This window comes from Salvia splendens, chromosome 4 (genome assembly GCF_004379255.2).
Source record: "Salvia splendens isolate huo1 chromosome 4, SspV2, whole genome shotgun sequence".
NCBI lineage: Eukaryota > Viridiplantae > Streptophyta > Magnoliopsida > Lamiales > Lamiaceae > Salvia > Salvia splendens.
In genome coordinates, this window is record NC_056035.1 from 597,388 (window position 1) to 610,770 (window position 13,383).

A 13,383-nucleotide genomic window follows, 5' to 3' on the forward strand; every position below is an offset into this window, starting at 1 on the left:
CACAAGTCTCAAAATTAATTTTCATATTATCGTCTTAAAATAAATAAACAATACTCGAATTCTAAAACGACATCCAATTTAATGTTTTCTTCATTTTTAATTCAAAATAATATGTTTGGGACATTTAAATATTTTTCCAATGAATTTTTGTCCTCAAACTGATGGAAAATGATGTAATTTGATCAAATTTTGTATTGTTCCGCGATTAAAAGTTTTGTTTGAAAAAAATCGACAATTCATAATTATTACACGACAAAATATCAGCTCGATATGCATAAATTTGAGATTTTTTCAATCGATTTTTATAGTTACGAACCAAAATTTGATCAAATTTCTTTCCGCAGCAATATGATCAATATTGAATTTTGTGATTATCTTTTTTTTCCAAATTTTAAAGTTATGAACCAAAATTTGCCTAAAATTCAGAAGCTTTAACAATTTATTTTCAAACGTTTATTTCCGTTTAATAAGTCAAGTATGTGTTTTTATCATTTGTTTATTCACTTCATTTTTAATCAATAAGATCGGATGTTAACTCGTGTACGTGTTTGAATAATCTGACTTGTAATTAAATTGACAAACTGCTTCATGAAATAAGCTGGAAAATTATCTTTTGAAAACGAAGACAGCCAATAATTACACAGCTACAGATTAAATACATAAAAATAGAAATTATTAGTAGTATATTCCTCATTCTCTCTTCACGCCAATTTTTTGTGGACGCAGTCGCCTGAGCTTTGCTTCTAAATCTTCTCTCTCGATCTACGCCTTATTTCAACCCCAGCCTTCTCAATCTGCAGCCTCGCTCGCACATTTTCTGTTGTTTCCGAGTTTATCGCGATTTTTTTGAAAAATTTTAGCTGAAAATCGAGTCTCATTGTAGTGAGATAGTTGTTGGTGAGTAATAGAGTTTTATTTTGAATTTCGGATGCTCGTTTGTGTAGGCTGAGTTGTTTGAGGAAGGTAGTGGTTGTGGAGCAGAGTAGACTTGCAGCTTTTGCTTGGAGAATTTGTATGCGATAGTTGGATTTGCGAAGCCCGAGCTCGAGGCTCGGGGAATGGGAAGCATGACTTTGGAGAATGAAACGAAGGCCCCTTTCAATGTGGAGGCGAGCTTTGACGACGTTAGCGGCGGCGGCGGTGGCAAGTTTCAGAAATTCATGCTCTATGAAACTCGCTCGGTATAAATATCTGATCTCGTTGCTGTTTGCTTGTTTGAAAGTAAATGATTGTTGTTGTGATATCTTCTGCTATATGTGGTTTGAATTTGGGGAGTAAGTTGCTGTGTTTTGATTGGTGCGTTAAGTTTGTCGATTGTGTATTTGCTTTAATCGTAAGGGATAGAACTATTATTGACGTTGGCATCTGATTTCAATCCATTGAGACGTGATCGTGATTAGGAGAAGGTTTTAGGGGGAGTTTAATTCTTCAGATTTGTGAAAATTCAGTCTTTTGACGCAGCATTTTCTTGTTTCACCCTATTAATTTGTCTTGAATTTATATTTGCTCTTTTTAGCAAAATTTCCTCGAAACATCTTTGTAAATCGTATTCACTTTCGGAGTTCTATAGTAACGGCATTTACATTCTTTCTGTTTTGGAGTTGGTTGTATGATCATATATGTCTGAATCTAGGACATGAGTATATGTTTGTTCCCTGCTTACACAATCAGCTCACTCATTTTCTCTTGCTGCTCTAGAACTTCTATATGTTTGGATTTGAAAGAAGGCAAAAGTACTGGAAAGTCTTGAAGATAAGCAGATCAGATCTAACCGAGCTTAGTGTTGTTGAAGATTCGACAATATACTCTCAGGAGGAACAATCCGAGCTTCTGCAAAGAATTGCTGATGGAAACAAGTCTACGGGTGGACTAAAATTTGTCACCACATGCTATGGAATTGTCGGTATGTTATCTTTGTTATTATCACTCTCAACAAGTTGGTTGTGTGATTGTGAATCCGTTAAAAAAGGATATATTTTTTGTCTGAGTTTCTTGTGGTTCTTCTCGTGGTTACAGGATTCATAAAATTTTTGGGACCTTATTACATGATCATTATCACTAAAAGAAAGAAGATTGGCACAATATGTGGTCATGCAGTATATTCCGTTGCCAAGAGCGAGATGATCCCAGTACCTTATTGTTCTGCCAACCCAAATATGGATTATTCTAAGAGCGAGAACAGGTCTTTTGCCAATTTATATGTAAAAAGTCGCTATGTTATGAGAGGACAAAACTATCGGATTGAATATGCTTGTTATGTTAAATTGTTAATGTAGCTTGTTATTTGTTGTTCATTGTTAATTGTTAATGTAGTTGTTGTTTAGCTATTTAATGCTCTACCTTTTTTATATTATAGTGTCTTCTGCCAGATCTACAATTTTGAGGCGATCTCATTAAAATATCATCAATGCACCCTTCTCCAAAGGCTGTTGTACAATGATAATTGTTTACGACATTATAGTATTTGAGAGTTATTTCGTTAAAGTCCTTTTAGAGATCATCGTGAGCACAGTTCTTAGTGCATCTGCCTTAGTTAAATTGTTCTTAGTGCCCGTTCCAGTTTTTCCCAGTTGATGTGCAGGGCAATCCACATTGGTTTTGTGGTATGAATTTAACTTGTTGAATGACGAAGGTATCATCAAAGTTCAGGGGGACATTTCTTGCCTAAAGTTTTTTATGTTTTTTAGAATTGTTCGCTTATGTCTTACTTTTGAAATGGACATCTATTGACTTGTTTTGCCTTTCCCTTCTCTTTTGTTGATAAATAGATACAAGAAGCTCTTACGCAACGTGGATCTCACGAAGGACTTCTTTTTTAGCTACTCCTACCATGTTATGCTCAGTCTTCAAAGGAATCTAAGCAAGCATGAAACAGGATTATCGCTCTATGATAAAATGTTCGTCTGGAATGAATTCTTAACTCGTGGCATTCGAAATCAGCTGAGGAATTCGGTTTGGACCGTAGCATTGGTTTATGGATTCTTTAAACAGGTAATTACATTCAAAAGTTGTCAGCCCATCGTCTTTATTGCCTTCATTTGTTATAGGGATGCTGCTCTTATATTTTAGTTGCTCTGATCTCTATGATATAAGTAGTTTATGTTTTGTGAATTTCATGTTTTATTGACTACTCACTATCTCTTATATCTGAGTTTCTTCATAATTTATTATTAGAACTTGCTTGATTTTTTACTTCGAATCTTCAACAGGTTAAGTTCTCTGTATCCGGCCATGATTTCAGTTTAATTCTTATTTCTAGACGATCTCGTCACTATGCTGGCACCAGGTCCTTAAAATTCTAGCCTTATAAATATAATTTTTGTCTCTTCTGTCATTCTATGATTGTTAATAAATAACTTAATTTTTTTGACTATGTCCATTTTTCTGTAACAAAGGTTTGATTTTTCGATAATGCATTGCAAATAGGAGGTCTGTATTCAACTACATGAAGATTTTGTACTAATATCCCACTCCTTGTGTCTCGGATGCAGATACTTAAAACGCGGGGTCAACGAAAAGGGTCGTGTAGCAAATGATGTTGAGGCCGAACAAATAGTGATTGAGGATGTGGAAGGAAGACCAAGACAAATATCTTCAGTTGTGCAAAATCGGGGTTCAATACCGCTCTTTTGGTCACAAGAAACTTCTAGATTGAATATTAAACCAGACATCATATGTATGTCGATTATTTCAAATAATCAATGCACCCTTCGTGCTTATTAGACACTCTTCTAACCATACCTCTGTGCAGTATCGAAGAAGGATGATGCATATCAAGCCACTAAGCTTCATTTTGAAAATCTAGCTAAGAGATATGGCAATCCTATTATTATTTTAAACTTGATTAAGGTAAAACTTTTGCTTTGACTGTTGGGCTGATACTGCTAATGTGGCAGAATCACCCTCTCCATTCTCCTTATAGCAAATGTCTTTAAAACTCCATTTTTTGATCCCCAGACTCGTGAGAAGAAGCCACGGGAATCTATTCTGCGCGCAGAGTTTGCTCATGCTATCGAAGTCATCAATAAAGATCTCGCATATGATAATCGCTTGAAGTTCCTTCATTGGGATTTGAGTAAACACTCTAGAAAGTATAAATCAATATTCTTCCTTTTACTTTTATTTTATTTTATTTTCATTCACTCTTGCATATTGTAACCTTAAGATCTCTCTGTTTGCTCTACAGCAAAGCAGCATGTGTGCTGGCATATTTAGTCAAAGTAGCAGCTAACGCGTTGGACTTAACTGGCTTCTTCTACTGTGAATTACCTCCATTATCGAGGTGAGGGATTTGATTAATTACTGATATTTTCCGAAGGTTGTTGCATTGTTACTTAATTAGTTTGAAGACTGATATTGTGGTAAGCCAACTGTTTTATGCATTTCATTAGATAGATAGTTATTACCTAAATTTCTGGGTCACTATGTTTGTTGTGTACTAATTTTTTTTCTGTTGCAAGTTAGTTATGATTATAATCCTTCTTTCTGTTACACGATTATGATAACCGATCGACTCTTCCACAGCCAACTCCCCTGCAGTAGTGATTGCAATGATGATTGCCCCAATGAAGACCTTTTCATTATGAATGAAGATGGGGATGATGTGAATGCTGAAGATAGAATTGGCTCTGATGTGAATGATTGTTATGTTGTAAAGTCTCCCTTGTTTCAGAAAGGGGTCTTAAGAACAAATTGCATAGATTGTTTGGACCGGACAAATGTTGCCCAATATGTGTATGGGCTCGTTGCTCTTGGTCATCAGTTGCATTCGTTAGGGTATATCAATAGTCCTAGTATTGGTTTAGACTCCTCGCTGGCAGATGATTTAATGAAGATTTATGAAGCTATGGGCGACACTCTTGCTCTGCAGTATGGTGGATCTGCAGCACATAATAAGGTATATTTTTACCACGAGATTTAAAAAAAAATTCATTACTTTGCAACACCTTAAACCCAATTCTCATCTTGGTTTTTCTTGCTGAGATAAACTTCAATATGATGTTCTATTTTGGAAACAATCTGCTCTCTTCTTTCTTCTTCTTGATCACCTAATTTGTGCTACAATGAACAGATCTTCTCGGAGAGAAGAGGTCAGTGGAAAGCAGCAACACAATCCCAAGAGTTTTTGAGAACTCTTCAGCGTTTTTACAGTAATGCCTACATGGATGCTGAGAAACAAGACGCCATAAATGTGTAAGCCAATGGGTCCTGCCAAAGAAGTTTATCAAATATTCAAATATATTAACTAAGCTGATCCTTTTAGGTTTCGTATTGGTATAACATTAACATGTGATTAATATTTTATAGTGCATGCTTAATTTTTTTGTGAGCAGGTTCTTGGGTCATTTTCAGCCACAACATGGTAAACCAGCTCTTTGGGAGCTTGATTCTGATCAACATTACAGTGTTGGAAAGCGTGGATCTGATTTTGCTGCCGAAAATGCTAGGTATTAACAAAACATACCTGCACCTACCTTGTTACTACTCATATCAGATTACATGATATGTGAATTATACATTTTGTTCGTACTATGATTATGGGTTTATTTAAAGCAAACACAAAACTTTTGTTGCCCTGAATACTTCTCGATAGAAATCTGTTTGTAATTGAGAATACTGCAAGTATTTTGCTGTTTTGCTTTGCGTTGCGTTGCTGATGCCAAATAAGTTTGCAGGTCAATGATCAAAAGATCGTTTTCTGATGGGAACATTCTCTGTGACAACTCGGCCAATGTTGACGAGAAAGTCCTTCAGATGAATAGTTCTCAAAGGCCATTAGCTATGGAGGTTCAAGACTGTAGCGTGTGTCTTTCAGAATCGACTCCAGAATTTTCAACTTGTGAAACTGCTATAACTTATTCCCGGTATGAGTTTTTACATTTGCAGAAGTAAATGACGCCTTGCACACATAGAACCTTTTCTAGGTCCAAGTTAAATCTTGTATTGGTTGCACGATGTCTTGACATCATTGGTTGCAATTTTTAGGTATACTCCCTCAATGTCACGTAAACAGCTGTTCCTTGATGCGCAACAAGAGCAAGTTCTTGAAAACGAGAGTACATACTTTGTTGAGCGCGGAGATTTAATCAACTGTTCAAACTTTCTTGATGTGGATTGCCTATCTTCATCCGGGAACTCCTGTGAAGAGGAAACTTATGAAAGGTAAATCATTATTTCTCAGAAATCAGAAATCTGAGGTTCATGTTGACGATCTTCTTCTTCAACATGGATCGTGAAATTGCTTGTTCGTTGCTAACTGTGCCTTACCTCGTTACAGATCATTGCTAATTGCTTCCCCAAACGTTGGAATGTCTTCGGGTGAAATTAAAATGGAATCAACCCCATGCCATCAATCTGGATCAAGCTTGAAGGTCAGTTTACTTTCAACACACTTTTCAATCTACAGCCTAAATACCTGGCTAAATTCGGATATGTTAAGTCTTAAACACGAAGTTCAGTCACCTCATCTATGTGCTTACAGGGAAAGGAACTGGTCAGCGGAAACCTCGAATGTGGCTCTGCCAGCAGCTCAGTCGACCTCTCCGGATTCTCTGACAGTTTCGTGCATTGGGTCATCAACGGCAACATGCTCTTTCCTTGAGACATTCGTTCGTCCCCAAAAAACAGTGCAGTAACATTGGCACCATTATTTGACTTGATGAATCCATCCAAAGGATGTGGATAGAGAAATAAATGGTGGAAAAAACGTAGCAATGAAAATGGATGAAGAAATTTTGGTTTCTGAAAATTGTACATTTGCAACCAACTAATTTTACTGTGTAGTAAATAATTCATTACTTGAGGAGAAAGTACAGATAGTAACAACACTACAATCCTTTTTTTTTCCTCTCTTTTTTTAGTCTTTGATTTGTAAATAGGAAGTTTACTTTTCATCTGTAGTTGGGAATTCTGTATTATATCTTCTGTGTACATACGTTGTTATCAATTTATTTCATCATTGTATATACCCTTTTTGTTTTCGGTTTGTTTGTATAATATATTAGTGTTAATTTTGATTGATGCATGGTTTTAAATTGAATTGATCCAAGATTGAAATGAAGTTGATTTGAAATTGAATTGATCCAACATTGATGTATTTTTTGAAATTAATTGTTTTAAGGTTGAATTCGTGATAATTTGAAATTGAATTGATTCGAGATTGAATTTGCTAAAGATTAAATCGATTTAGGATTATTTGATTTGAAGTGATTGAAGATTAATTTTGATTTATGAGTTTCACCTTTTCCCTTGTGATGGGAAGGTTTTTAATCTAAACCAACGGAAAAATTAAAATTTTTTTATTTTACAAACATAAAAATGGAACGTGGGCTTCTTCGATCGGTCCATTCAAATTTCTACAGCTATAATCAGCCTTCCCTAAACGACGTTGTTAAAAGGCCCAAAACCCTTGGGCCTTAAAACCCTTTGCTTCTCCACTGCGGCTTCACTATTCCAATTCACCCGAAAATGGTCGCCGTGAAAAAGAACAAACCCCCAAGGGACGCCGCCGTCGACCTCAACTCCGACGTAGCTGCCTTCGCCTCCACCCTCGGCTTTTCCTCCTCCGCCCCCTCCTCTGGCTTCAACGACTCTGATTTCCGCAAAACCGGCTCCTTCAAAGCCGCCTCTCAATCACCAAAATCCGCTGCCAAAAACCCTAAAGCGAATCCCAAGCAGCATCCTAAACCAGCTCAAAACCAGAAGCGCGATTTCAGGAACAGTAATTCACAGGAAAAACATGTTAACAGTAAGTTCGGTAATCCTAAACCAAACCCCAAGCAATATCCCAAACCAGCTCAGAACCAGAGGCGCGATTTCAGGAACAATAATTCACAGGGAAATCATGCCGGTGGTAGGTTCAACAATCCTAAACCAGTTCAAAACGAGAAGGTCGATTTCATGAGCAGTAATTTGCCGGAGGAGAATGCTGTTGATAGTAAGTTTAAGAATCTCCCGAAGCTTCCGCTGGTGAAATCGAGTTTGGCGGGAGTGTGGCACAGCGACTTGGCGGAGCTAGAGGAGAAATTGATCGGGAATGATAAGAAAATTGAGTTTAAGGATGCGGAGGAGTGGAAGGGATTGGTGGAGAAGAAGAAGGAATTGGGGGAGCGACTATTGGCTCAGTATGCGCAGGAATATATGACATCGCGAGGGCAACACGGAGATATTAAGATGCTTTTTGCGACACAGAGGTCAGGGACGGCTGCTGATAAGGTTTCCGCGCTGTCTGTTTTGATTGGGGATAATGCAGTTGCTAATCTGAGGGCAGTTGACACTCTTTTGGGTAATGAGCCTTTTTAGTGAATTCTCTTCTGTTTTTTTCTTTTGAGTTACAACTTACACACACCTTACTCATGCACATTGGTTGTATTGGTTTTAGTTCTTGTGATATTGCTAGGACTCGAGATGGTTTTTGTGTTCTTTGATGATTTATGTTTTGGGTTGTGAAGCTATATTAGTCACATTGATCACGGCTTCATTTTGGAGCTGAATAGCTCCGGGAGATGTTAGAGCGAGAGAGACAAGTTGACATAGCAATCTGGAATTAGTTGACTGTAGCTATGTTGGGGAATGCTAGAGAGTAGATGTGTTGTGAAGTGAAAAGTGTTGATAGCCTTAATTGAAATTTTAGCTATTTAGAGGCTCTAGGTGCTTTATAAGCTAACATTGTGAGAATTATTATATGCAGGAATGGTGACTTCAAAAGTTGGAAAACGACATGCATTCACAGCCTTTGAAGCACTGAAAGAAATGTTTCTTATGTGAGTTCTCCTAGGTTCTTTATTCCCCTTGCTTGTTCGACAGAATAAATTTTCCAGTTTAATTCTGGTCAAGTGGATGTTGCTGAAAATCACAACCAATAGTTGTGCAAAAACTAGCCTCTTCCAGCTTCCTTATTTGTATGCTGTCTTCTATATATGCCAAACTAACTTATTTTGTGACTTAACATAACGAGTGAGTTTATCACTGTTGATTAGTTATGGCTGCATTCCGGTTTCGAAGGGAAGCTGATCTTTGTTAAATTACTTTTTCAGTCTATTACCTGATCGGAAGTTGAAAACACTCTCTCAGAGGCCTCTAAATCACCTCTCTGATACCAAAGATGGTCACTCTCTGTTACTCTTTTGGTATTGGGAGCAATCTTTGAAGGAGAGGTATCTCTTGTTACATTTCTCATTTTTAGGTTCTAGTTGATTTGTCACTTTTTAAATATGATAGTTTCGTGCAATACAATAAGATTGAGTAGGGAATCATTGTCCATGGAAACTAAGGGCTATTGTTTAATTTGCAGGTATGAACAATTTGTTTCCGCTCTTCAGGAAGCTTCCCTGGATGTGATAGTTAGGCTCAAAAGCATGGCATTAAAGGTATGTGGATCACCTTTGCTTGTGTAGTGCAGTCTATCCATTTTCTTGCATATCAGTAAATGACTAGAAATTTTGCAATATGAATCAGAGCCAGTGGATTATGTGGTGTAACTGGTTCATGTAAGAAAGAAACAGAAGCACTTGTATTCATGTTTGATCCAATGTTTCAGATTATATATACGTTGCTGAAGAACAAATCAGAACAAGAGCGCAAATTGCTATCTGCACTGGTGAATAAGGTACTTTCTAGAAACAATTTTTGTAAACAGTATGGTGGACAAATAAAAAATCAACAACTATGTTATTCTTATTCTTGATTCTTAATTCCCTGGCAGCTTGGAGATCCTGAAAATAAAGTTGCGTCAAATGCTGATTATCACTTGGCGAATCTTTTATCTGAGCATCCAAATATGAAGGTGATTTTTCATATTTGTACCTTATGCTAATATTTTGGATTGCATAATTTTTGTATAAGTGGGCTTTTCAGTTTGTGTTTTTACTTGTGGATGATGGATCTATTAATAAAATTTAGAATTATTTTCCTTCTGTTGTCTACATGGTTCATGCCTTCCCCACCATACTCATTCAAGAAGAAATTGAAGATTTTATTCTTTCTTTTTACAGGCAGTGGTAATAGATGAAGTGGACACTTTCCTTTTTCGACCTCGTCTTGGATTACGCTCCAAGTACCACGCTGTATGATTCTAACCAGATTTCCTCATTATTTTCCTGTGAATTTAAACTTGATTGATCTATTTTTTATCTGGTTAAGATCATATTGAACCTCATTCTTCTGTGGATGAACAGGTGAACTTCTTGACTCAAATTCGTTTGAGTCACAAAGGGGATGGACCTAAAGCAGCAAAACGGTTGATTGATATATATTTTGCCCTTTTCAAGGTGGGATCTGGAGTTTTAATACTTACCCTACTATACAGTCCAATTCATATGCTCTCTGTGATCCTGTGAAGGAGTTTAATTACATCTTTTACTTCTTTAGCTTTTGATATCAGAGGCTTCAGCAGCACAATCAGAGGAGAAGAAGGACAAAAAAAATTCAAGTTCTTCGAAAGAGGGCAAATCAAAAGCCTTATCAGAGTCACATATTGAAATGGATTCACGGTTATTATCGGCTCTATTAACGGTCAGTAAAAATGGTCTCTCCTTTCTTTTGTAGTAACATCATAAACGGGAAATATCTGATACCCTTTTTTGCAATGCTGGTATTCATACTCAACCAAAACTACTTAATCTTGATATATCTGGTATGATAAAGATTTCACAAATAGCTGATTTGAAAGCTACCCTTTTTTCTGATGCAGGGTGTTAATCGAGCTTTCCCATTTGTGTCAACTGATGAAGCTGATGATGTTATAGAGGTCCAAACGCCACTGTTGTTCCAGCTGGTAGGTCTTTTAATGCCAAGAATTCCCTGTGGTTATTGATATTTGGTCTATATTGAAGATATCTTACACCGTGAAGTATGTGCTCTCTGACCAGGTTCATTCTAAGAATTTCAATGTGGGTGTCCAAGCATTGATGCTTCTTGACAAAATCTCATCCAAAAATCAAATTGTCAGTGACCGGTTTTATCGTGCCTTGTACTCAAAATTGCTGCTCCCAGCTGCAATGAATTCTTCCAAGGTCAATAAAATAATATTATCTAATGATTGCATTATTTAATGCTTCTTCTGATTTTTTAATAGACTATTTTTTTCTTCCATTTGATGTGATGTTCAATCGTGTTTTATTCCACAATGGCAGGAAGAAATGTTTATTGCACTTCTATTGAGGGCAATGAAGAATGATATTAATATAAAGCGTGTATGTGCATTCTCAAAGCGTCTGTTACAGGTTTGTATTAAATCGATGCTTGCTAGCGCTAAAATATGATATTATTATATTGTTGCTGCTTAGGAACGTCCAAGAATCTGCAATCAGATTTTATTTGTCAGATACTAAAACTCTGGTACTTGGGACAACAAATTATGTTATGATTTATTAACAGCTTCCCTGTAACAGGTTGCCCTACAGCTGCCGCCTCAATATGCTTGTGGATGTCTTTTTTTGCTTTCTGAAGTTCTGAAAGCCCGTCCTCCTCTTTGGTACGTCGTTTTCTTGACAAAATAACCTTCATTATAGTAAAGGTGTACAGACTGTTGAAGGTTGAAACTGGAACTTAAAATCTTTAGGAATATGGTGCTTCAAAATGAGGTTGTTGATGCTGATGATGATCTCGAGCATTTCGAGGATATTACTGAAAATGACGGCGATCAGGCAATTCCTACATCAGATAACAACAAGAAGAAGTGCCAAGTAGCTGAAACCAGTCACACATCTGATGATGATAGCGAGGAATCACTTCTCGAAGGTGCAACCTCTGATTCCGATGAGGATGGCCAAAATGAAGGAGATGATTTATTCAGGGGAGGTGGTTTCAAAAAAGCTGTGAAATCAAAGTTGGAGTCGACTGGTGACATTGAAGTGTACAGTATTCAAGCTCCCACCCCACCACCCGGAGGTTACAACCCACGCCACAGAGAACCTGCTTATTGGTAATTCTAGCTCTTGTAAATGTTTTATCAGCAGATTCCGTCGTATAATGCGTTCTTGTTTTGATGCTTGCTAACTCTCGTCGCCAACAGCAATGCAGATCGGGCCGCCTGGCGAGAGTTGACGGTATTTGCTTCACACGGGCACCCCTCCGTTGCTGCAATGGCCAAAACACTTCTCTCTGGAGTGAACATTGTGTACAATGGTAACCCCATCAGTGACCTATCTCTTGGCGCATTCCTGGACAAGTTCATGGAGAAGAAGCCGAAGCAGAACACGTGGCATGGCGCCTCCGACATTGAACCCGCCAAGAAGGTTTGTTCTCATCCACATATTCCCATTTCTGCTCAATCTTGCTTAGCCGTGAGTGATCTTCAACTTCCGTCCATCTTCTTGCAGATTGACATGAACCATCAGCTGATAGGGCCGGAGATCCTGTCGTTGGCTGAGGCCGACGTGCCACCTGAGGATGTAGTTTTCCACAAGTTTTACATGAACAAAAAGGACTCCTCCAAGAAACTCAAGAAGAAGATGAAGAAGAAGAAGACAGCTGAGGATGATGCGGCTGAGGAGATCTACGCCGTTGCCGGTGATGAGGACGAAAGCGACAACGAAGAGATCGAAAACGTGTTGGACGCATCCAACCGTTCAGAGGCGGACAGCGATCATGACTATGACGATCTTGACAACGAAGACGATGAAGACTTGATAGCCGAGGGTAGCGACGGAGAAATCGACATCCCCACAGATGACGAAGTATCCGATGATGGTGGAGCTAGTTTGGACGAGGACAGTGATGATGATGATATCGCGGAAGGCCAAGCAGACGACGGTAGCGACTTCGACGAAGATGAGGCGGCACTTGGCAAAGGCGGTTTTGGCGACGACAGCGACGGTGGAATTGACCTCGACGAGGGCTTCGAACAAGGGAGGAAGATGAAGTCGAAGACGAAGAAGCGGAAATCGAGTAAAGGTCCTGGAGCTTCCCCTTTTGCCAGCCTTGAAGAGTATGAACATCTGATGGAGGAAGAAAGTGTTGAACCGAATGCACCCAAAGAGAAGAAGCACAAGTCGAAGAAGGATAAAAAGAAGAGAAAACTATCTTAGTAGCTCTGCTTGTGCAAGTTAATGCACAACTCCGGCGACGGCAATTCTCCGATGCGTTCTGGAAGGATGCACGGTGCGGCCGTGCATACAGAAGCAGAGGCGTCTTCAGCCAATTTGAGAGATGGTTAGTAATACTTGCAAAAAGTGCTCTTACCTGTTGTTTTACTTATAAATCTTGTTTTAGGGGAATTTTGTTTGGACACGATGCTTCTCCCCAATGTGGAGATTATTTAAAACCTTCACTTTCAATTTATGAAGATCAATCTTTTTATGTGCGAAAATATTTACTTGTTCGGCCACTCCACCATGTTGTTTTAGACAGATTATAATTTGATTAGAAATGCTACTTTAAATA

The 13,383-nt window shown here is 38.0% G+C and overlaps 2 protein-coding genes across 2 annotated transcripts; both read left to right on the forward strand.

Annotated features, from left to right (window-relative positions):
• The first annotated feature begins 412 nt into the window (after positions 1-412).
• Positions 413-6,965, forward strand: LOC121797722 (phosphoinositide phosphatase SAC2-like). The gene is made up of 16 exons (XM_042196409.1): positions 413-1,181; positions 1,699-1,903; positions 2,017-2,182; positions 2,769-2,991; positions 3,210-3,286; positions 3,492-3,676; positions 3,752-3,849; positions 3,958-4,091; positions 4,187-4,282; positions 4,525-4,897; positions 5,072-5,193; positions 5,334-5,447; positions 5,676-5,864; positions 5,986-6,162; positions 6,278-6,371; positions 6,482-6,965. Exons 1-16 carry the CDS (start codon positions 1,059-1,061, stop codon positions 6,599-6,601), a joined length of 2,496 nt encoding a protein of 831 aa, XP_042052343.1. The 5' UTR covers positions 413-1,058; the 3' UTR covers positions 6,602-6,965.
• A 461-nt stretch (positions 6,966-7,426) lies between these two features.
• On the forward strand, positions 7,427-13,309 carry LOC121797721 (CCAAT/enhancer-binding protein zeta-like). The gene is made up of 16 exons (XM_042196408.1): positions 7,427-8,284; positions 8,690-8,762; positions 9,036-9,155; positions 9,293-9,368; positions 9,539-9,607; positions 9,704-9,784; positions 9,993-10,064; positions 10,176-10,268; positions 10,369-10,512; positions 10,691-10,774; positions 10,869-11,012; positions 11,133-11,222; positions 11,391-11,473; positions 11,561-11,923; positions 12,014-12,236; positions 12,321-13,309. Exons 1-16 carry the CDS (start codon positions 7,468-7,470, stop codon positions 13,026-13,028), a joined length of 3,240 nt encoding a protein of 1,079 aa, XP_042052342.1. The 5' UTR covers positions 7,427-7,467; the 3' UTR covers positions 13,029-13,309.
• Positions 13,310-13,383: the final 74 nt, after the last annotated feature.